This window comes from Mustela erminea, chromosome 9 (assembly GCF_009829155.1).
Source record: "Mustela erminea isolate mMusErm1 chromosome 9, mMusErm1.Pri, whole genome shotgun sequence".
In the NCBI taxonomy this organism is placed as follows: domain Eukaryota; kingdom Metazoa; phylum Chordata; class Mammalia; order Carnivora; family Mustelidae; genus Mustela; species Mustela erminea.
Genome location: NC_045622.1, coordinates 110,878,974 through 110,900,852, shown reverse-complemented (window position 1 = coordinate 110,900,852; position 21,879 = coordinate 110,878,974). Strand labels below are relative to the sequence as shown.

Genomic DNA, 21,879 nt, shown 5'->3' with positions numbered 1-21,879 from the left:
GACGGCGCCCCACCCCCCGCACACATCTTCCCTCTGAGCTACGGGACAGGGAGGGCACCCTGGCCGAGTCTGGGGCCCCGTGTGACACGGAGCAGCATTGTGGCACACACCGGGCACCCCTGCGGTTCTCTGGCTGTGCTGTCGGCTTCTGGGGGAAGGGACCGAACACCTTCTGCTCCTCCCCCAGATGTCACACGGACATGCTGAGACCGCGACCCTGGAGAGAACGCCCTGGCTAACGGATGTCACAGTGAAGGGCAGTCTCAGAACTCAACTCCTAGGGTAGAATGGAGTAGTTCCCTCATCGTGGGACATGTAGGAAGCCCTCACGGGATGTGTCCCCGACCTTCCGAGTGTGACAGCTCTCCTCAGAGACACTCCCGTCTCCAGGGGCCGGGTACCTGATCTCTTTGTTGATGGCGTCCAGCTGCTCCTGAAGCATCATGGCCAGCGTCTGGGCATCGGCCTGCCCACCAGGCGACAGCAGAGCAGCCGAACTGAAGAGAGTGTCCCTGTCGTCTTCGCCATCAGACACATCAACATCACTCTCGAATGCCTGGGCCACGTTTGCCAGCACGCTGGCTTGCTGGGCGCGCTCCCAGTCCTGCTCATTCAGAGTTTGTACCTAAGAAGAGGAAAACGGAATCTCACCGAAGACGGAAAGTAACAGAAGCAGTTATAGGAACTTCAGAGAACTCATCAGAAACTCCACAAGTTTCCAAACAGGAGCCCCAGAGGAACATGGAACAGGCCATGCTTCCAAGCTGCTGACATCTGCAGGGCAAGAAGCAGAATTTCAGGCACCGGGCGAAGGGGCAGCCTACCGCCGGGAGGGCCCCCACGCGTACCCGAGGTGGACACGTTTCTGTGATATCGTTTACGTGGTGGGACAACCGGCTCAGATACAAAATCTGGAAATTAGAACAGCATCTCGTGGCCCGTCAGCCACGCTCACAGGAAGTAAAAACCCAGGAGATCCATGGAGCTTGGGTGCGCCTGAGAGGTCCTGGCGTCTCACCTGTGTCCCCCTGCAGGGACTGGGAACGGCTGGAGTTTCCCACCCACTTCCTGAGGCGGAGGGGTGAGAGGACGCGGCACCTGCCCCGGGCAGCAGGGGCCCCACCGTGCTGTCCGCGGGAGCAGGCGCTTGCAGGCACCGCACCCGGGACCGAGCGCGCGCAGTCCCGAGCGCGCACAGTCCCGAGCACGGGCGCCAACAGAGGCGGGAGCAGGCGCTTGCAGGCACCACACCCGCGACCGAGCGCGCACAGTCCCGAGCGCGGGAGCCAGCACAGGCTCTTCCTGCCCTCTTCCCTCCATACCAACACTCGTTCCCCCTCTTCAGTCTCACGGGGTGCCGCGCCCCCCACCCCCGGGGACAGCCCCACCTGTAGGCACGAGGCCTGGCCCTCAGTGTACTCAAGGACATCATTCTGCCCTCTCTCTGGATAATCAACTTTCTACCGTTTATTCACATCAGGCTAAAAATGAGTTCTCCCTTATCCCTCCAAACTAACGGGACGGAAACCACAGAATTTTTACCCCAGGGGTCCTTCCAGCTGCCACTGTGACTTCGCTCCCAGCCAGAGTACAGGCTCCCCGGGAGGCGGGCCCTGCTCCGTCTACACATCCTCGGCTCGCAGTGGAGCCCGTCGCAAGCAGGCTCCCCCAGAACTGGTCTCGGCTCGTCAGCTGCCCTTGACCTGTCCCCACCCCTGAGCACTTGGGGGTTTCCCCCACCTCGATGTCATTGCTCTGTCTCCGCCTGTTCTGTCTCCGTCTCCCCAGCTTGTGCACTGGGAGTGCCCGGAGCTCTATTCTTGGACCTCGGGTCTATCCACAGGTGCCCACTTGGTGACTTTACCTTGCCTGTGCCTCTAGATGCCACAAGCGGGTCCTGGTCTCAATCCTTCTCCCCAGTTAAGGCCTCCTCAGGCCCAGACTGGCATATCCAACTGCTCAGCAGACCTGTCCCCGTGGGTGTCCGCCGGGCTCGCTGACCCATGAGCCAGGCTGAGGCCCCACGCTAGCCTCCACGACTGTGTGGTTCTCCCCACCTCAGGAGACAGACTTCCTGTCAAGAGGTCACGTTGCGAGGAACTGAGGCCCCCACCACAGCCAGGCAAGGGCACCAACCCCAGGTGGGTGTTCCAGTGGCCCAACCTCTGGAGACCTGAAGCCAGAAGCACCCCGCTCAACCCTCCAAATTTCAAGGACATTGTGAACTACTGAATGTTCATTTCAAGCCACTAGGCACCACAGCAGTGTGTTAAACAGCGGCAGATGATGGACACACGTGCCGCATCTGACTCCACTGGCCGCCCCTCGCCACACCGTGCGCACAGAGGATTCTACCTCTCGTCCGTCTGTCCGTCCTTCCACACTGCTGCAGCGCCAGGGCTCCAGGGACACCAGGTGCAAACCCGCTCAGGGAGGACGCGCACTCAGAATACAGACCCGTCTACAAAGACACATGCTGCCAACCACGGATGTCTGTAAGCTTCCGAATGTGAATTCTTTGTGCTTAAGGATGAACGTATGTGTTTACCCTTAACAGTTCAGGCCTGTACTAACTGGCGCTGTGCTGTGCTTCACCATAAGTCACACTTCACCCGCTTTCCCACTCTTTAAAAAGAAAAGAAGCCCTAAGAGTAGACTCTGAGCCGGCAAAAGAAGAACAGGGACTGGGGGTGGGGGACCAGAGACTGTGACCTGTCAGCACTGTCGCTCTGGAAGGGCGTGTCAGTCAGAGGACACAGCAGGTGACACTCGGGGAGGTGCGGGGGCGCTGGGAGCCCGCGGGGGACGGAGGTCCTTGCCTTGGAAGGCTCATCTCGCAGAGCAGCCAGACGGCCCTTCTGGGGGCGCCGCAACACTGCACCGCTGCTGTAGGAGTCCGTGGGGCCATCTGCCACAGGGAACCGGAAATCAGGGACACTGCCCAAGTGCGGTCGGCTGAGACAAGGGAGAAGAAGAAAAGGTCGTCACTGGAGGAAAAGTAAACTGTGAGCTCCGTCAGCCAAGCCAGAACCTGTCAGTCGGAAAATGATTTCACCAAAAAAGGCCTCTCCAAGGAGGGTATCTGTTCCCCGTCTCCCCAACAGCCCGCTGCCCATGCCCCGCAGAGGGTGCCCCAGCAGGCGCGACACCTGGACGCCCAGGAAAGCAGGGCAGACGCCCCGCACTGGCAGGTGAGCGCGCCACGGCCCGGCGGTCTGAGAGCCGGAGGACAGGTGCGCTCTCCAGCTCAGAACCCACCGCCAGGCCCGCTGTCCTGCATTTCCGCGCCCCCGTCCCCCCGAATGATGAGCAAGCGCACCAACCCGTCACGCTGGCCTTCAACTGCCATCGTCCCACTGCCAAGGCCCACGGTGTGAGGCCTAGCGACCACAGGGACTCCCCCAGCTGCTACTAGCAGCCGTCTTAGGGCACCGGGGGCAGAAGCGTTCCGAGCCCCGCCTCGCGGCTTATGTGCACAGGGTGTGGCGGCACACCCAGTGTTTCCGGTCAGAAGCACAGGCGTGTGTGCAGTCAGGCCGACAGACAGCGGGCGCCCTGGGATGAGCAGTCCCGAGGAAAGGCCGATGGAGCCCGGGGCACCAGAGAGCAGAGCTGCAGCGGGCCGTCAGCGGCTCCCCTCGGCAAAGGCTCCGGAGAGAAACTGGCGAGCAGAGATGAAGGAGTGTGGCGGCCCAGAGCCCGCACACTTGGCCTCGGCCACGGGTTCACCCCTGTGCCCTGATTCTGGCACGGAGTCCAGTGGCTCCTTGTTCTCTAGGAGAGGAGTGGCTGCCTGCGTTTTCAGAAATCCTTAAGATCCTGGGAGACAGAACCCACTCATTTGATTAGGGTCAACTCAGGAGGGGGCCGCTGGCACCTCCCCACCGTCTGCAGATGGGGCCGCTCGGACAGGCCGCCCCCTCCACTTGTGCTCCACGCCCCTGCCTCTGGTTTTTATTTTTATTTATTTATTTATTTTTTAAAAAGATTTTATTTATTTATTTGACACAGAGAGATCACAAGTAGACGGAGAGGCAGACAGAGAGAGAGAGAGAAGGAAGCAGGCTCCCTGCTGAGCAGAGAGCCCGATGTGGGACACGATCCCAGGACCCTGAGATCATGACCTGAGCCGAAGGCAGCGGCTTAACCCACTGAGCCGCCCACGCACCTCCCTCCCTTTAACGGAATGCCTTCGTTCAGTGTGGCCCAAGGGTCCTGCTGGCCACAACCTCCCTTCTCTTCCTCTAGTCCCTGCTTCCCGAAGCCGCCCGCTTACACCCGGCAGTCCGAGGACGGCCGCTCTGGGGCCACGGCACGTCGCGAGATCGGTGGGAGCTACAAACACGAAACCCTGCATGTGATGTGGGATGGCACACGGACCGTCCAGGGGTCACGAGTGTCACCTAATTCCGATCCCCTTCTGGGGCTCACTTCCTCCCGAGCCCGCCACCCTGCATCAGGTTGTATCCCTAAACTGTGTCTCATCGGCCCCAACCGTGTGTGGGAGCCTGTCTGTCACCTCTCTCCTGCTCTGCAACCTAGACGTCTCCTTCCGCTGGAGAAGGTCACGTGGACAAGACGGGGGGCCGCACCTGCTGGCCCCCAGCCATCTTTCCAACCCCACCCTCCACGTCCCGCCTGTGCTTTCCATGACACGTCTGTCCCACAGCGCCTACCAGCCTCTCGTCGGCCACCGTGGGGGGGGGGGGTTCTCCACGAGACCGCTCGAAACACACCCTCCTCCGCACCCATCCCCGGACCACACAGCCGCCTGGGACCCTGGCCGCTCCTCCCCACCCCTCCATCCTTCACGTTTGCTCGCACACCCAGAACAGGCAGACACACACGGACTCCTGTCGGCACACCGTCCCACGGTGCCACCCCTCAGGTTTCCACACGGCCCCTTCCCTTCATACTCCAACTTCCGCCAGCGCGGCGGGTGCCGTGTCCGCCTCCTCACACACACACCTTCAAGCCGGGAGCAGCGCCACTCGCGACCCTGGCCTCCCACTGGCGAGGCTCTCCGTCAGCAAACCAAGAGCCTGCTCGGCGTCCCGATCCTCCGACGCTCTGCCCCATCTGCGCACACTCCTGGCTCCTCCTTGAAGCTCTCCCTCTGGGGCTTCCCCACACAGGGACAGCTTCTGGCTCTGCCTCTCTGGGACTCCACCTTCCCTGAATCGTCCCCCCCCTTCCTACATGCAGGCCCCAAGGGGATAGCCACAAGATACCCCCGACCTTCCCGAGAGCCCACGCCTGTGATCGCGGAAACGCCGGAGCGGCCTATGTGCGCCCGCTTCCCGCAGACTGAGGAGGCTCACTCAGCCACCCGGCAGCTCTCGGTCCAGTGCGACTTTCACGTGATGACTTTTTGCCACAATGGGGCAAACAAACCCCCAACACCTTCGTGGGACTGACAGCCTGCAGGATACAGGGCAACCTGCTAGGCTCCGGGGCCAGCTGACCCCCTCCCACAGCTGCTGACTCCAAGCTGTCCCAGGAGACTTAAGGCAACCACACATCATTCTCCTTCAATCCCTTAAAGAACGTGAAAAGCTACAAGCACTAAGCCAAGCCCAGGAACTCAAGGCACCCCTCACAATTCTGGCTGTGCGGCCGCTCCCCAGCAACCCCACCGGCCTTGCGGGGAGCTCACTGCTCCCAGGGGCACAGGGCCCTCCTCTGACACACTGGCTCCGTCCTCCGGGACCCACACCGTCAGTGCTACACTCTGGGGGCCCGCAAATTCACCCGCCCACGCACAGACTGATCATTCCCTACTTTCCGAACCCCCTCCAGAGCTGGGAGCTTGGCCAAGGACAGGACTCCCAGTCCCTCGGGTGCCCAAACCCAACCCTCTGCTCCCGTCTGCCACTAAGTGAGCTTCCAGCTCCGCATGACCCAGGAACACTCTTGTGGATGCACATCAGGTCCTAAAACAGGGATGTGTGAACTGGTTCACGTGAGGCCCGTGGCTCCTCCAGCCCGTATTTGCGGTCTGGTTCAGGTCGGACACGCAGTGAGGGGAAGCGACCCTCGCCTCACCCAGAACATCCCCGTGACCTGGTCCGTGTCGTACCCGTGATGAAGGGACGCGCCTCTCAGCCGCGTCTGGTCTAACTCCGCTCTCAGCGCCTCCACGTTTAGGACAAGCTGATCCTACAAGAGAGCAGAGGGCATCGACTGCGGCCACCTCTTGTGGGACTCAAAATGACAAGAGACTCTGTGACAACAGACTCTTAACCCGGAGCCCACGCTGCTGGTCGCCAGAGGGGAGGCAGCTGGGCAGGTGTGGCATCGATGAACGGGGTGAGGAGGGGACACGCAGGAGCTTCCAGTTCGCGATCCGTACGTCAAGGGGGTGGAAAGTGCGGCCCAGGACACACGGCCAGTGATCCCACAGACACTCGTGGGGATGGGACGTGACCACAGCGGTGGTGCGCACCGAGTGACGTACAGACTCGAGAGTCTGTGTGCTGTATACCCGCAACTGTCCGAACCCTGCAGGTTAATGATGCGCCAATTAAAAAGTACAGAAAAGTGACTTGTCTCACGCGTGGTCACACGGGCTCACCACCACAGCAGGGTTGTCTGTAGAGGTCATGAACACCCAACGTTTAATTTTAAGCAAGTGTTCTCCAAGAGTCCTTAGGTCAACAGGAACACTCGGGTCACCAAATTACCTTCATCAACCCTGGCAGACAGAGCTGTGAGCTCTCAGTCACAGCCAGCCTTTAGAGGAGAAACACCAGACCATGAGCGATGACTAACTTTGCAGCAAGAAGCGGAACTTTCTGGGTGGTGGGGAGAGCCGGGCCCGCGCTCTACTGCGCAGTCTCCTGTTCTTGTCTTGCTTGGGGCGTCCGGAGCCCAGCCTCGCTTCTGTCCATGCAGAACAGCGCGGGAAGCTGACAGAAGTCTCAGGGCACCCAAGAGCTCACTAGCCGCGCTGTCCCCCCGCATCGGCCGCACCGCCCGCATTGCTTCTCCTTATGGCTGTAAACGCGGCTGCGAGCACACGTTAGGTGACCCCGGTGCCTCCCGTTGACCTCCCGTTGGCCAGCACCACACCACATGAGAGGTTTACGGGAACATTTCCACTTCTAAATGGACCAGAAAGGACTGGAAACCTTCACTGAGCTGTAGAGCTCAGGGCAGCGGCCCCAGTAGCAGCCCCCAGATGGGCTCTGCTCCTAGCTCGGTGGACCCCCTGAAGAAGTCAGAAAGTACCTTATCGTGTTGTGCCTCTTCTAACTGCTTCTTCGCAGTTTCAACTTCTCGCAACAGAGAATTCTGAAAAAGATGCAGATGGAGCTTTGGTGCTGGTTCTTGAAAATGTCCCATGCGATACAGTACGGACACACTTTTGTGTAAAATAATACGGTACCACAGAAAAGGAACGGGCCACAGGACCACGCCTATCAGCAGGCCACATGCCCACAGAGCAAATGCGGACAATGACGTCATATAACAGCATGTAACGATATGTTCGCATAAAATCTCTACACTGATCAATTCTCTAAACGTAAGAATGACAAGCTCGTGGAGTAAGTTTATTTTAATCAGTTAAAGCAGTTTGTACTAGCTTCTAGGCTTTGTAATTCACCAGTCACTTGGGAATCCTGACGTTAAGTGTCAAATGTATAATTCAAATCTCAGATAAAAATATTCCTACACGAGGGTTGGCCCATAGGTGCGGTAACTGCCCTACACAGTAATAATGAGTTTCATTATGGGTTCTACGTAGAACAAATGTGTCATGTAATCAGCCGTGATCACTGGTGTCTCCGAGATGAGCGTGATCCAAGTGCCAACCTTAGGAAAGATTCTGGGCCCAACCTGAGGGAGGCGGCTGTAGCCAGAACAGGCTTTATCAAGCCGGAATCCAAGTGTCGCCACCAGAGTTTCTCTGACATAGGTTCTAGGACGCGCCTGCATCCAGTTACAGCTCGAGCATTTCCATGATGACAGTAAGAGCCCAGGCTCAGACTTTTTCCAAACCAGATGAAAAGAGAGAAGGCAGGAGATGAAAAAGGAGAATGTCTGTCTTTGGCGGATTAAAGCCCTTACGGAACATGGGCTCCTACAGTGTCATCTTCCCAAGCGGGACAGAAATTCGTCCCTGAGCAAGAGCATCACGGCTGAGGGCAGAACACAAAGTTTCGTGCAGGGCTGGCAGATGAGGCCACATCTCGCCACTGCCCGGTGCTAGAAATCAAGGGTCCCTGGCACACGGCACACCCACTTGTCCCCTACAGTCCGTGGCTGCTTTTGTGCTAATTACTGACAGCAGGAGGTTATTTTACACAAGTCTACACAAGTATTCGCAATTAGTAAAAGCCTCCGATCCCTACAATTCTGGCCCTTTACAGACCCAGTTTACAGACTCCTGCTCCAGACGGAGAGTTAATACCCGTGGCGGGCGAGGACAGGACGCTGGCAAGTCAGTTCAGTGAGTGGGTCAAGTCTGTCCTGTTTCCACGTCAGAGGAGTTATTCTCTGAATACCTCCTGCCTCCGCTACCGGCTGTCACCTGCCGTTCTGCACTAGTCCCCAGGAGCAGAACGGAAGCGCTCTCCTGTGGAGGGCGGGAGCCCCCCGGCCATGCTCGTGATGTCCCACCTTGTCCTCCAGAGCAGCCATTCTCTCCTTGAGATGGAGCTGAAGCCTCTCGTTGGATTCCGAAAGAAGCTTGTCCACCGTGTCTGACAGACGCTTGTTATGCTCCTCATTCATTTTTTCTCTCTGTCTCGCCTAAGACCGAGGAAACAAAAGATTACAAACTCCAAGAAAAGGTAGGACCCATAGTTTGGCCACTGCAGACACTGCTGCTCTAAATACCGGGTGCAGGTGCCCCTTCGAGTCACTATGTTTGTAGCCTTTGGATGAACACCTAGTAGTGCAACGGCTGGGGCGCAGGGTAGCTCTGTTTTAAACTTCCGTTTAATTTACTGTTTCCCAGAGTGGCAGCGCCAGTTTGCATTCCCAACATCGACAGACAAACGAACAGAGAAGATGTGCTGTGTGTGTAGACAATGGAACGGTACTCAGCCACCAAAAGGAATGAAATCTCGTCCCTTGCAATGGCGTGGACAGAGCTAGACAGAGGGTATTACGCTAAAGGAAATAAGTCAATCAGAGAAAGACAAATACCATTTGATGTTACTCACGTGGAATTTAAGAAACAAAACAGATAAACATAGGGGAAGGGAGGGAAACACAAGACGAAATCAGAGAGGGCGACAAACCATGAGACTCCTAACTCTAGGGAACAAACTGACGGTTGCTGGGGGGGTGGGGGGTGCTGGGGTGACTGGGGGACAGGCATTACGGAGGACAGGAGATGGAGAGGGCACTGGGTGTTACATGCAACTGAGGAATCACTGACCTCCACCTCTGACACTAATAATACACTACAGTGTTAACTAAACTGAATTTACATTGAAAAATTTTTAAAGAAGAATAAAGGGTGTGATCAGTGTTTCCAAAATGCCACAGACTAATGGCGAGACTCACTCGCGCGCTGCCCTGGGCGGGTCTGTCCCACTGCCACCCTCGGGGCACTCGGGCACCAGCACGGACATATCAGTGCAGAGAAACGCAGGGACAAGTCCCCAGGATCATTAATTAGAAGGTCCCACTGTTTCTGTTAAAGCACTCACAGGGCTGCAGGCCCGTCACGAGTTACTAACAGATGACTCGGGAGGCAGATTTACATGCAGGAACTGGCGTATTTTTAAGGGGATCAGCTTATCTACACACGTGGGAAGGAATTTTCCTGTGTGTAAACAGAAGCTTGGGTCTGGATTTGGGGTGGGGGGAAGGTTGAACCAATTTACAAAAGTTTAAAAAAACCCACTTTGGAGAAAACTTCAGCGGCAACAGAGACTTGCAGCTGTTTTTCTGTATGTTCGTACTTCGCCTGGATGTTCTATGATGAACATTTATGTTCAAAGATTATAACTAATTACCTCAAGGAATTTAAGAACGTAGTAACAAAGTTGATAGTCTGTGTTTGCCAAACCATCACCCATTTCCTGGTTTACAGAGCTTGTGCTGGCCCCTATCCTGAAGGAAGACAAGACCTAAGGCGTGGGAACAGGAAGTGCTCAGGGCAGCAGTCGGGACGGTGACCGAGAGCATCACCTGAGTTGGGGACAGGGCTCAGTGGGTTCTCCCGGGCAGAGGGGACAGGGTGGAGAGGGGCTGTCCAGGCGTGCCACCCATGTAGGAGGAGTGGGCCCACAAAGACTGGACAACAGCGTCAAGTCCTCTGTGCTGGCTGCCTCGTCTCTACAACCTGGGTGCTGGCACCTCTCTTCTTGCAAGGATGAAACAGCACAGAGAACCCCGCCGCGCACACAGCAACTACGAAATGACCCACCACACCCCACCCCACAGAAAGGAAGCGGTGGTTGAGGATTTTTAAAGCAAAACAGCAGAAAAGTTGGCTTTGAACGGCCTAAGCTATGAAAGAACCCCCATCTCCACACGTGTCCTTTCCGACGACAACCCAGGCCCGAGAAGCAGTGAGTCCATCCCCGAACAGCTAAAGTCTAACCCTCTACCAGGCGAGCGTCTGCCCGTGTGCACGTGTGTGTGTGTGATATGTGGGCCAGGGCTGCCTAAGCGTCAGTCCTGTGGCCAGACAGGATTCTCACTTCCAGGGGCGCCTGGGGGGCTCAGCTGGTTAAGCCTCTGCTTTTGGGTCAGGTCATGATCTCAGGGTCCTGGGATCGAGCCCTGCATCGGGCTCTCTGCTCAGCAAGGAGCCTGCTTCCTCCTCTCTCTCTGCCTGCTTCTGTGCCAACTTGTGATCTCTGTCAAATAAATAAAATCTTAAAAAAAAAAGAATCCTCACTTCCCATGAGCTTGTGTGTGATCTTTGGCAGCCCCTGGCCAGGCACATATGCTTCTGGTGAAAACAAAATCTGATGGCCTTGAACTGCCGGCCTACGGCTAGGGGCCAGCTGACTGGGGCCGTGGCCTGGTTGGCTTGAGTTTCTCCACACGGACACATGAGCAACTCCTCCAGTGAAAACTCCCTGGGGATTCAGCAGATGCGCCCCCCTCCCTGCCACAGCGCAAGGACGGTCGTCCTCTTCTCAGGAGAGCTATCCTGGCCAGTGCCTTTATGTCTTGAGCGAGACTTCAGGACTTGAGGATCAAGGTCAGGCCCGTGACCTGACTTCGGGACCTCAATGTCATGTCCTAGGCCAGCAGATTAATCCTCTAGGAGCCCCAGCCAGCACCTGCAGTTTGGCTGAGGGGCACCTTTGAGATCCCACCTGCACGCGGAGCAGCTCTCCTGATGAGCCAGCGAGAGCGGCGGGACATGGGGTCCCTGCACCCCAGCAGCACTGCCCCGGGGCACCGGTCTCGTCCCCCGCCACCAATGCTGACGTGACATGGTCTGTGTGGGGGGTGCACCCACCAGCAGACAGCTGGCAGAGGAGGCCACAAACTCTACACCTGACGGAGTCAAAAAGGGGACCAGTGTCTGGGTGGGGAGAAGCAGGAAATAAGGCGCCCCCTCCCCCAGCAGCGCCCGGCGCGCAGCCCGTGTGCCCAGACACGCACCCGCTGCAGCTCCTGGTTCTTCTCCTCCAATTGGGCCTCCATCTGCCGGAGCCTCTCCTCGATGTTGCCGTGCCTCTCCTCGGCCTGTTGGCAAAGACACCGTCAGCCCCACGCGCGGCCCCATCCGTGCCACATGCTGCGCGCCAGCCGGGACAGCCACAAGCGCGACATGCTCTGTGCGGAGCTCACATACCGCCGGGCGGGGTGGCCTCTCCTCCCGCCCGGCTCGCACCCTGTGCGGCCGCACGCGCCGCAACGCCAAGCACCAGGCCACTGAGGCCCAGCCGGGCCACTGCCGGCCTCTGCCCGCGCAGAGGGGCCTCCCCGCAGCCCGGCCCGGCCGGCGGCTGTCTCCCGGGCTCGCTCAGCACAGACAGCAGGAAGCGGCAAGCAGCAAGGAGCCGCGCGCGCGCGCTACCTTCCTAAGCTGGGAAGTGAGTTCGAACAGTCTAGCTTCCTTAGCGGCACAGCTTCCCGAAGACAAGAGGTCAGGCTACAAGGCCGACCAGGGACAGAAGCGATGACAGGGGGAGAAAAGAAACAGAGACTTAACACGCAGATTACAGAGGAAAGGACAGGAGAGGCTGCTACAAGCTGGTAGCCACGAGCCTGCTCTTAGGCACGGTCCTGTAAGCCCCTGATACCGTCTGCCCGAGCCAAGGGCAGCCTTCGAGAACAGCACCTGGGACCGTCCTGCCCCCTTCTCCCCGGGGCCCCCACAAACCGGAGCCAGGTGAGACGTGAGGACTGGCGGGCGCCTCCCTGCGGGCTCCCTCGGCAGGCGGCACGCGACCGCGCTCTGCCTGCTGGGTGCCTGCGCCCCGGGAGGCTGGGCTGCTCTCTGGGATTTGTGCTTCCTCTTCCCACGCGGACCCCCCGACCTCAGCAGCCACCACATCACAGCTGGACACTGCGTCCTTGCCTGCTGGCGCCCACCTCCCACCACCCCGTGGATGCCGAGGACTGGGAGGCAGGGCTGTGTCGCCCACATGCTGGCCCGTTCTCTCTCAAACCCGTGAATGAGTTAAAGAGTTCGGTATTATATACTTATTTGGATCACCTTCAAAAGAGAACAGGATTTCCATTTTTCTGGGAAAGATCGATCCTTTCTTTTTAAAGTAATCTCTCCGCCCCACGTGCGGCTTCCCCTGACAGCGGCGAGACTGAGAGGCGCACGCTCTGGCGGCCGAGCCAGCCAGGCGCCCCGACCCTTGCTTTAGCCAAAGCTCGTGTCTCGAGCTCTGAGGTATGGACTCGAATCCCCGAGCAGCAGTGAGCGTCGGAACGAGCCCTCCGGAACCAGTGCAGTACGCATCGGACAAAACGGGGGGAAATCAACGCAGGGAGAGCGAAAACCGGGACGGCTGCTGATGCTGAAAAAGCACGCGACCTCAGACAGAAGCGCGCGGGACACGGCCCCGAGCTCCTTCCTGGGCTCGGACACGCCGACACGAGGGACAACGGTGACTAGGGCTCGCGAACCCAGCACCATCCAACTCCAAGTCCCGGCCCGGGCCCCGAGGGACAGGCAGCCCACCTTGGAGAGCGCGGCCACCCTCTGCGCCAGCTCGGCCTCCACCTCGGGGAGCGTCTCGGCCTTCCGCAGGGTCTGCTGCAGCTTCTGCTCGGCGAGCTCCAGGCGCTCCTGCAGCTGCCGGTTCCTGTCCTCAGTCTAGGCGGGAGGCAAAGTGTCACAGTGCAGCCCGTCTCCCGGCCGCTCCCACGTTTGATGCAACGAAACGAGACCTAAGCGTGAGAGCTACCGAATGAGCTGACAGAAGCCCACTGTTTTGGTAGCTGCTTCCGAGTACAATTTTTCTTCCTGCGAGGAACATACACCAACTTTCTTGGGCCTGATTTCAACGTGCAAAACACCTCTTGCCAAAGCACTGCTCTTCCTAAACATCTTCAACCAAGTCTCTAAATAGAAAAAAGCTCCCAGGCATTAAAGAGAACCCGCGTTCTGTAGAAGCTGGCTCGTTCTTCTTGACAACTTAAGGAAAGAAGGGTTTGGTCCTAACCCTGCTTAAAAAATGTGAAGGCCTCGCCCTTCACAGACCGTGGGGGTGTAAGCCACACGCAGCTCACACGGCCTCAGAAGTGCAGGCCTTCTAAGAGCTCACCTAATGAAACGCTAGTCATGTTATTTTCGTAACTGAGTATTCCTTAAAAACACTCTCGTTCTAAGAAACATTTTTTTTAATGAAGAAAATTCAAACAAGACTATTTCTTTAAAGAAATTTTAAGAGGCTCCTGGGTGGCTCAGCGGGTTAAAGCCTCTGCTTTCGGTTCAGGTCATGATCTCAGGATCCTGGGATTGAGCCCCGCACTGGGCTCTCTGCTCAGCAGGGAGCCTGCTTCCCCCTCTCTCTGCCTGCTGCTCTGCCTACTTGTGATCTCTGTCAAATAAATAAATAAAATTAAAAAAAAAAATTTAAAAATCATGGATAAGCCGAGGTTCCTGAGAGCCCAACACCTGCTTGCGTGCGGGCTCCTTCTTTCTCCTGTGCATGCGTGTCCGTGTTTATCTGTACGCGCCCTCGGAAGACATAGCACACTATACGCAGTGTTTTGTCGCCTACCTTTTGCTGTCTTACGTGCTCTGGAAGAGCACAGCACAATGTAATTCTGAATGGTTTCCTAGTATCTTACTTTTTATTATTATCTTGGACCTAACGATACACTTTACAACATACCAGACAAGCTCACTTTGTTGCCAAGAGGCTGGCTTTGGCTCTCCTGCTAACTCCGGATGACCTGAGCAGGGCAGAGAAGCCAGCGTGGCTTCCCAATCACGGGAGGGACCCATTTCTGCACCTGCCATTCACCCCCATTCCAAGTACCAACAAAAGGGGCCAAGGGCCTCCACACTCTCCACCGTTCCCTCCTCCTCTGATAGAAATGCTAACATGCAGCAGATTAATGTGCAATGAAAACAAAGCAGAGCAATGAATGAATGAAGTAAAAAGTTACAAGTTGAGGTAACCAAGTTCTTAAACTTGGTTTATTTCCTAAGATTATAAAATTTCCTAAGATCATAAAAACTTTACACTGAGACTTGATTTCCAACACAAAAGTCACAGGAAAAAGGTCTTTAACTTCATCAGTAATAGACGAAAGTCGAATGAAGTTCGACGAAAGCCAGTACCTGCCGATGCATAGAGTCCTTATTTGCAATCTCATTTTCAAGTTTATCGTTGAGGTCATGCACAGAGGTGGCTTCGCGCTGTGCTGCGAGGTAGCGTTTCTCAAGAGTAGTGATCCTTTCCTCCATGTCCTCCTTCTGGGCCAGGGCCTACGTCAAGTATTTCAAAGGGAAAAAGGCAAATAATTAACATATGCACATTAATATACTCCACACACAAAAACCAGACTCAATCTTGATTTTCAAAGTCAAATATAAAACCAGTGTCCTCAAAATCGAGAGGTGCCAATGCCTCCAATACAAATGAAAATATACTTGCCTCAAACATCCCAAGCCCCTACATGACCAATGAAGACTCAGCTGTCTTAATACTACATCTGGCCACTAAGTGTACCAAGCTCACTCTTTCCTACATGACGCTATAAAAGAAACGCAGAATCAAACATCCCCACACGGCAAGAATGCCGGGAGCTGAAGGCGCGAGCAACTAGGCACGGCCTCTACCGGCCCCGACACCAGCGGGCTTTCCACGGAGCAGGCGGCGGCCTCTCCCAGACACATCAGGGGATGCAGCCATCATTCCCCTGCATAAAGTCTGGATGAAACTGCAGCCAATCACCACAGAACTGGGGCATTGCTATCGATCAACGGAAGCGAAATGCCACGTCTGCTGTGACTGGAAGCCACCGTCTGAGGCCCATCCCGCAGCGAAGTTCACCCTGGGCAGGGTCTGACGCAGGAAGTGGGCCCAGAACCTTCCGCCCCGCCTTCCTGTCCCCCACCCTAAAGATTCATCTTAGGTCCCTCCCTGTTTACTGAGGAACTTACGTCAGCGAAGTCTTAGTATTTCAAGTGAGGAGTCTTAAAAAGAGAATTTCACAATTCTCTGCATACTAAACTCAGCTACAGAATCTCCTACCCTTGCCAAAGAAAAATACAACTAAGGCTGTATGATCCCCACAAATATCTTCCTTTGTTTTAAACTCTTGGGTGAAGTGAGGCGGGCTCCGCTACTGCGCAGAAAGGAAGCCCGAGCGACCACCTCCGAGGGTGTGACAGGTCCTCCTGCAGCCCAGGGGTGGGGGTCGGCAGGGTGTGGGGGAGGGATGACTGTCTGTCTACAGGGACAGCGTAGAGGGAGCGACAGGTGGGGGCGCCAGAGAAAGCATCCTGCCCTCTACCTGTTTTGTAAACATGATTCGATTCCCATAAATCACTGCACATGCGGAAACCATTGCCGGAAACCAGTACCCGTCTACCGGGTCTGACAGGAGGACCCTGGGGACCCAAGTGTGAGCAAGGCCCACTGCCCAGCGGGTCTGACCACCGACGTCCGAGAGCACATGAGCCCTCTGGGCGCGGCAGGTCGGAAAGCTCGGACAGCAGCCAGCGCACGCCCTCCGCCGTGTGAGGCCCACATCAGTGCACGGACTAGCAGCACGACAGACACGGACGCGTGCACCAGAGTGAAACACGAGCGTGACGGAGAAGAGATCCAGACGGCCGACTCTGCCGAGGGGAGACGTGCACACACAAGGGTCCCCCCGAGCACCCGCGTTCAGCTGGACCACAGCGCGGCGACGCCCCATCACTCACTTCGCGGACATCGCGCTGTAGCTTGGTGTTGGCCTCCTCAGACTTGATGAGGTCCTTCCTGGCGGTGTCCAGGTCCTCCTCCAGCTCTGCCACGTGACTGGAGAGCGCGGCCAGGCGCTCCTTCATCTGGCTCTGCTCCTCTGACTGCTTGTCTATGATTTCCTGGAGCTCGAGGACTTTGGCAAGGTCTTCCTCGTGGCTTAAAGAACCATCAGAAGATCTCTGGGGGGGAAAAATCCTTGAATAGCCTTGTTTGGTGAGTTAAGGGACAGAGACCTTCCCAGAAAGAGTCAAGTGGCCCAATCTATGCCAGGGTCGGCTCCCACGGCCCTCGGGAGCACACACAGGACATCAGGGAAAGACACAGACACTAAGGACTTGCCTTTCCGTTTGTGCTCGGCGTATTTTCTTGCTCGTGGTTCATGTCAAGCACTCCGTCGGTTAACGTTTTTTTCTGATTATTCTGTTCTTTAAGAATCATTAGCTAAAAGCAAAGAATTGAACACAGAGTGAGGAGATAAAGAGAAATTCCTCTCGGAAAGATGCAACTACAAACTGTAAACATGGGACTGGGCAGCACACACGGTGATGCTGTCTAGCCTGAACACAACTGGGTCAGCAACTAGGTCAGTGCTCTCGACTGGACGATGGGGACATAAGGGACTGTGTGACCCAGCGCTAAGAGCCTAGTGCTGGTCACTGCAGTGGCCCAAGAGGCTGGCTCGCTGGTCAGAAAGACCAGTGACGCCTGATAGCCAGCACTGCAGGCTTCCTGCTTCTTATGAAAACAAGGGATAAAAATTAGAGTCCCTCTAATCAAATTCCCTGGTGATTGACCCAGCTTACCTCTTTATGTGTGGCCCCTAGTTCTTCTTCTAACAAACTACACCTTTCAAGTGCTACTCGTAGCCGCTCCCTCACCTGGAAACAGAGGGGTTGAGTGCGTACGTGTTTTTGTTTAATTGCTTCTTAACGTAAAGTCACCCTTGGGACCCATTTGTGTAAGGAAACATGACAGAATGGCTTCAATGTCTTTCACTGATGTTAATGTCAAGAAAACTGGCTTGCTGGGGCGCCTGGGTGGCTCAGTCGGTGAAGCATCTGCCTTGGGCTCAGGTCATAATCCCTGGGTCCTGGGATCGAGTCCTGCATCTGGCTCTCCGCTCAGCGGGAAGCCTGCTCCTCCCTCTCCCGCTACCCCGCCCAACTCATCTGTTCTAATAAATAAGATCTTGGGGAGAAAAAAAAAACTTACTTTGTAACAGCTTTAAATTTTGCATTTGAGAGAAATCTTCCCCTAAATAAGTTACATTACCCATGACAAATCAATATACAGCATATGGTAAGTCTTAAGACATTTATACCAACCGCCACGCTGTAACCATACAGAAGTCTGTCCTCTCACAGAAAAGGTGTGTACAGGAGCTCGAGGGTAAAAGTGAACTGCAGTCACACACACACACACGAAGCGTATCCCTGACGCAGGGCACGCGCACACCGGGAGCCGCGGGGGCTCGGGCACCTTTTCGTCCAGGGCTTTGTGGTGCTCGAACAAGGACTTGAGCGCTTTGAGCACCTCCACCTCGCTGGACACGCCCGCCGGGGACTGCGCCTGCCGCTTCACCACCGTCATGCGCAGCGACCGCTCGTGCCGGGACACGAGGCACTCCAAGTGCTCCAGCAGCAGCTGGTGGGACAGGCCAAGGCAAAAGCATGTTGAAAGAGCACTTGTGATTTCACACTTCCCTTGGGGGCAAAAACCCCTTTTAACCGCAAGCCAGGCCAAACACGAATCCCTTCAATTCAGTCTAAAATGAGGGAGCCCCCCCCCCGCCCCCAGAATGAGTTAAAACCGCATTAGTTCTCATCACGACCCAAACATGGTCTGAGCGTGCTGAGCTCATCCGTCAGGGTTGACTCCACGGGGAATGTCGACAGAGTGTTCAAAGCAGGTCGAGCGGAAGCGCCCTGAGTCTACAGGCAGCAGCCGTGCTCCCCAGGCAACCCCTGCCAGCGTGCGGACGGCGCGCGCCTACTGACCCTGGTGTTGTTCCGCTCCGCCTTCAGTTCTGCGATCTCTTCCTCTCTCTCCAGGAGCTGCTCCCTGCAGACGTTGAGCTCCTTGGTAAGTGTCGCGAACTCCTGGGGGGGGCGGGGCAGCAAAACGGGAGGGGGGCAAGGGGTCATTAGCCTCCGCACCCGCCCACCACCCCCAGAGTCCCGCAGGCACACAAGCTCCCTCCTTGTGACCCGCCCGAGTCCCAAGTGTGTTTCCGAGCGCGGGGTCTGACACCCAAGGGGCCAGGGAGGTTTTCTGGCGCCTCGCAGATATGCGGCTCAGAACCTCGGCTGAGGGGAGAACGCCAGGCCGCGGAGGCCACTGCTCGCCTCCAGCCTCCTGTCCTGCCTCAGCCAGCTCCTGGAGCCTGTGAAGACCATGGGCTTGGGGCAGCCCCAGGAAGGGGCTGACAGCCCCCAAAGCTGGTCCGTTAGCCTCAACTGGCTCAAAGTCAACCCAGTGAAACGGACCTCTCACAACTGCTGGCAGGCCCGTGAGGCAAGGGACGCGGAAGGTTTACGTCTGTACTCAGAGAACTTTCTGGGGGAAGTGTCCCTGAGGGGATGCAGTTCCCCTCCCTGCTGTGGGGTCGCTCCCCACAATACTGAGCACCGCCCTGGGGCCCGATGCACAGGCAGGCTCCAAGAAGTGGACACACACTCTCTGGTCAGTTTCTCAATAGGCAAAACTCTTCGGAAATAAGTAGCGTCTTCTGTCCACGAATCTCCGTATTTCTAAGAGTCTTCTCCTCAAAGGACAAAGGAGGGAATAAAGGTTCACTTAACAATCTGACATTCAAAGTCCAGAGCGTGGTTGATTTAAGCAACTCTAGAAAATTAACTAACAAGTGGCATACTTGAAGTCCATTTGTAAATTAACCCTTTGCAACTCAGAGGGAACTTGACCGCGGAACGCACAGCATTTCCGGCGATCCGACTTCGCAAGGCTGGCGCACAAAAGCCTACAGAGCCACGACAGAACCGAAACGGGCTGACCCGCCAACGCCAGGGCTTCAACTGTGCGGTTCCACCTCTACCTGCATTTTTTCCAATAAACGCATTGGAAAATCTTCTGGAGATGTGCAACAATTTGAAAAAACTGACAGATGAACTGAGTAGCCTAGAAAATGTCAAGAAATTAAGAAAGGGGCGCCTGGGTGGCTCAGTCGGTGAAGTGTCTGCCTTTGGCTCAGGTCACGACCCTGGGGTCCCAGGACTGAGCCCCATGTGGGCTCCTTGCTCAGCAGGGAGCCTGCTTGTTCCTCTCCCTCTGCCCCCTGCTCCTGCTCTCTCTCTCACTCACTCACACCCTCTCTCAAATAAAATCTTTTTAAAAATTTAAGAAAAAGGGGCGCCTGGGTGGCTCAGTGGGTTAAAGCCTTTGCCTTCAGCTTGGGTCATGATCCCAGTGTCCTGGGATCGAGCCCCGCATGGGGCTCTCTGCTCAGTGGGGAGCCTGCTTCCCCCTCTCTCTCTGCCTGCCTCTCTGCCTACTTGTGATCTCTGTCTGTCAAATGAATAAATAAAATCTTTAACAACAGCAACAACAAAACATTTTTAAGAAAAAGGCATGTCATAAATGTATAAAATATATATAGGTACTAGCCTTTTTTATCATTTGCGGCCATAAAACGTGCAAATCTACTACAAAAAGTTAAATTTTATGAGAGTGCACGCGTGCAAGCACTCTCCGTCCCATACCCGGAGCCGCCCGCAGCCGAGAGCGGCGCGAGCCCACGCTGGCCGCAGTCTTCAGTCACGCCTGCGCGCGGGCGGCTGCGGTCCACGCGGTGCTCGCGCGCAGATCCCGTGCCACCTCCTGCGGCTACCACGGCGGCTGCGAGAGCGGCAGGAATCTGCCGGACACTCGTCCTCTCCCGTAAGCAGCTCTGTCCTCCAGTAACTTGTGCGTCGCAGTCAGAGGCGACGGCCTGTGCTTCCAGCCAGTCTGTTGTTTACTGCAATCCCAGAAGCCCGACCACCACCCTGCGGCCCGTACGAAGTGCCAGTCACTAGTGCTGCTGGGCGCGCTCGCGCTCCCAAGAGGCAGAGCAAGTCGAGACACCCCAGGAACGAGCAGAGCGCGCGGCCCGCACCGCACGCTACGGCCTGCCCTGCAAGCGAAGATGAGCCTGGGGGTCCATGAGGTCTTCGCTGCAGCGGCGCTGGCCGACATAGAAAGCTCGCACTTTCCGCGAAATACGTTCCAGTCCTGCAGAGCAGATGCAGCCGTGCCGCAGAAAGCGCACTCACACCCTCCAGTACCCATCTTCAAAACAGGGGGAAGTCATTAGGGGACACCTTCAAGCCGAAGGAAGGGGATCACAACATGATTCTCTCTCACACACACACACGGCTCTCTACAGACGAGGCTGCTCCCGCTCCAGAACCCTGACAACTCTTTACTTCAGTGTGTCAAAGCAGAGCCACAAAGAAAGGACAGTAAAACTAAATGAGAACAATCCAAACATGTCCTCAGACCTGCCCCAGGTGGCGTGGAGAGCCGCCCCGTCCCAGAGAGCCACCGGGCACCGGGGGAGGAGGCCCGGCCGGGAAGCGGCGTGGAGGGGCCCTGCTCTCCCGAGCCACAGACACTCCTTTCCTATGTGCCAAAGTGAATTAGGCCAAATACTCTGATTTCCATCTCCTGCTGTAAATAACCAGCGACCTTCAATGCCTAACACCGACAGATCTGCATCTAGTCACCGAGATCTCGCATCAGAAAATACCGCTCGTGTTTAGGTGAAAGAGAACCTGATCCAAACCAGTCTTGGTGAGATCCGAGATCACTCACGTGGCGGGCAAGTCCAAGGGCGGGGGCGGCGGGGGGGGGGGGGGGGGTCGGGGTGGGCTCGCCGGGCCGGGGCCTGGTGCCGCGATCTGGGTCAGTTCACTGCTTTGCTGCCCGACGACGTCGGGGGCAAGGTTTATCGTGCTGGCCGATCCCTCTCGGTCACTGAACTAGGATGTTTTCTCGTGCCCGCCTTCCCTGCTTCCCGTCTGCTCCTGTTTTACCACTTCCTGTTTCTCTCCGCGATGTTCGTGTGTCTGTTCAAGCATTTACACAGACTCACTCTGGCCGTTGCTGGCCTGCAGATGGAGGAATCGCATACTTGCGTAGGTGCGGACTCGGAGCGTCGGATCCAGTTTCCAGCTCAGCCTGAGCAGCTTTTCTTGCTGGCGCATCCCTCCCCGCCTGCTGTCCAGCGGCTGCCCCTCTAGGCGTCCCAAGGCCCAGAGGCCAGAGCTAGGTTTCCATGGTGACGGAGGGTTCCTGCTGCCTGTTCCTTACAGACGATGTGGATCCCATGAGAGAGTCACCCGACAGTGTGGCCCAGCCCAGGCAGTGCTTCCTGCCCTCCCGAGGCCCACGACTTCCTATAAAGCCCCAGTATACCAGGGACAGAGACATTCCGTGGGGAGCCTCATCTGAACCCAGCTCCAAACAGCGAGTCTGATTTTAGTTCTAGTTCCTCTGGACACATTAGTCCCTGCTAACC

The 21,879-nt window shown here is 56.5% G+C and overlaps 1 protein-coding gene across 3 annotated transcripts in view; it reads right to left on the bottom strand.

The window, feature by feature from the left end:
- Positions 1-21,879, bottom strand: part of PPFIA1 (PTPRF interacting protein alpha 1) — a 73,476-nt gene that overhangs the window by 30,421 nt on the left and 21,176 nt on the right. For all 3 annotated transcript variants that reach the window (XM_032360197.1, XM_032360196.1, XM_032360195.1), the window contains exons 3-15: positions 18,362-18,463; positions 17,844-18,008; positions 17,168-17,242; positions 16,704-16,805; positions 16,322-16,543; positions 14,729-14,875; positions 13,118-13,252; positions 11,581-11,664; positions 8,623-8,754; positions 7,231-7,293; positions 6,080-6,159; positions 2,820-2,955; positions 402-625 (exon numbers count right to left, since the gene is read on the bottom strand). In XM_032360197.1, coding sequence (XP_032216088.1) covers positions 402-625; positions 2,820-2,955; positions 6,080-6,159; positions 7,231-7,293; positions 8,623-8,754; positions 11,581-11,664; positions 13,118-13,252; positions 14,729-14,875; positions 16,322-16,543; positions 16,704-16,805; positions 17,168-17,242; positions 17,844-18,008; positions 18,362-18,463 — 1,667 coding nt within the window. The remainder of the gene's footprint in view (positions 1-401; positions 626-2,819; positions 2,956-6,079; positions 6,160-7,230; positions 7,294-8,622; positions 8,755-11,580; positions 11,665-13,117; positions 13,253-14,728; positions 14,876-16,321; positions 16,544-16,703; positions 16,806-17,167; positions 17,243-17,843; positions 18,009-18,361; positions 18,464-21,879) is intronic.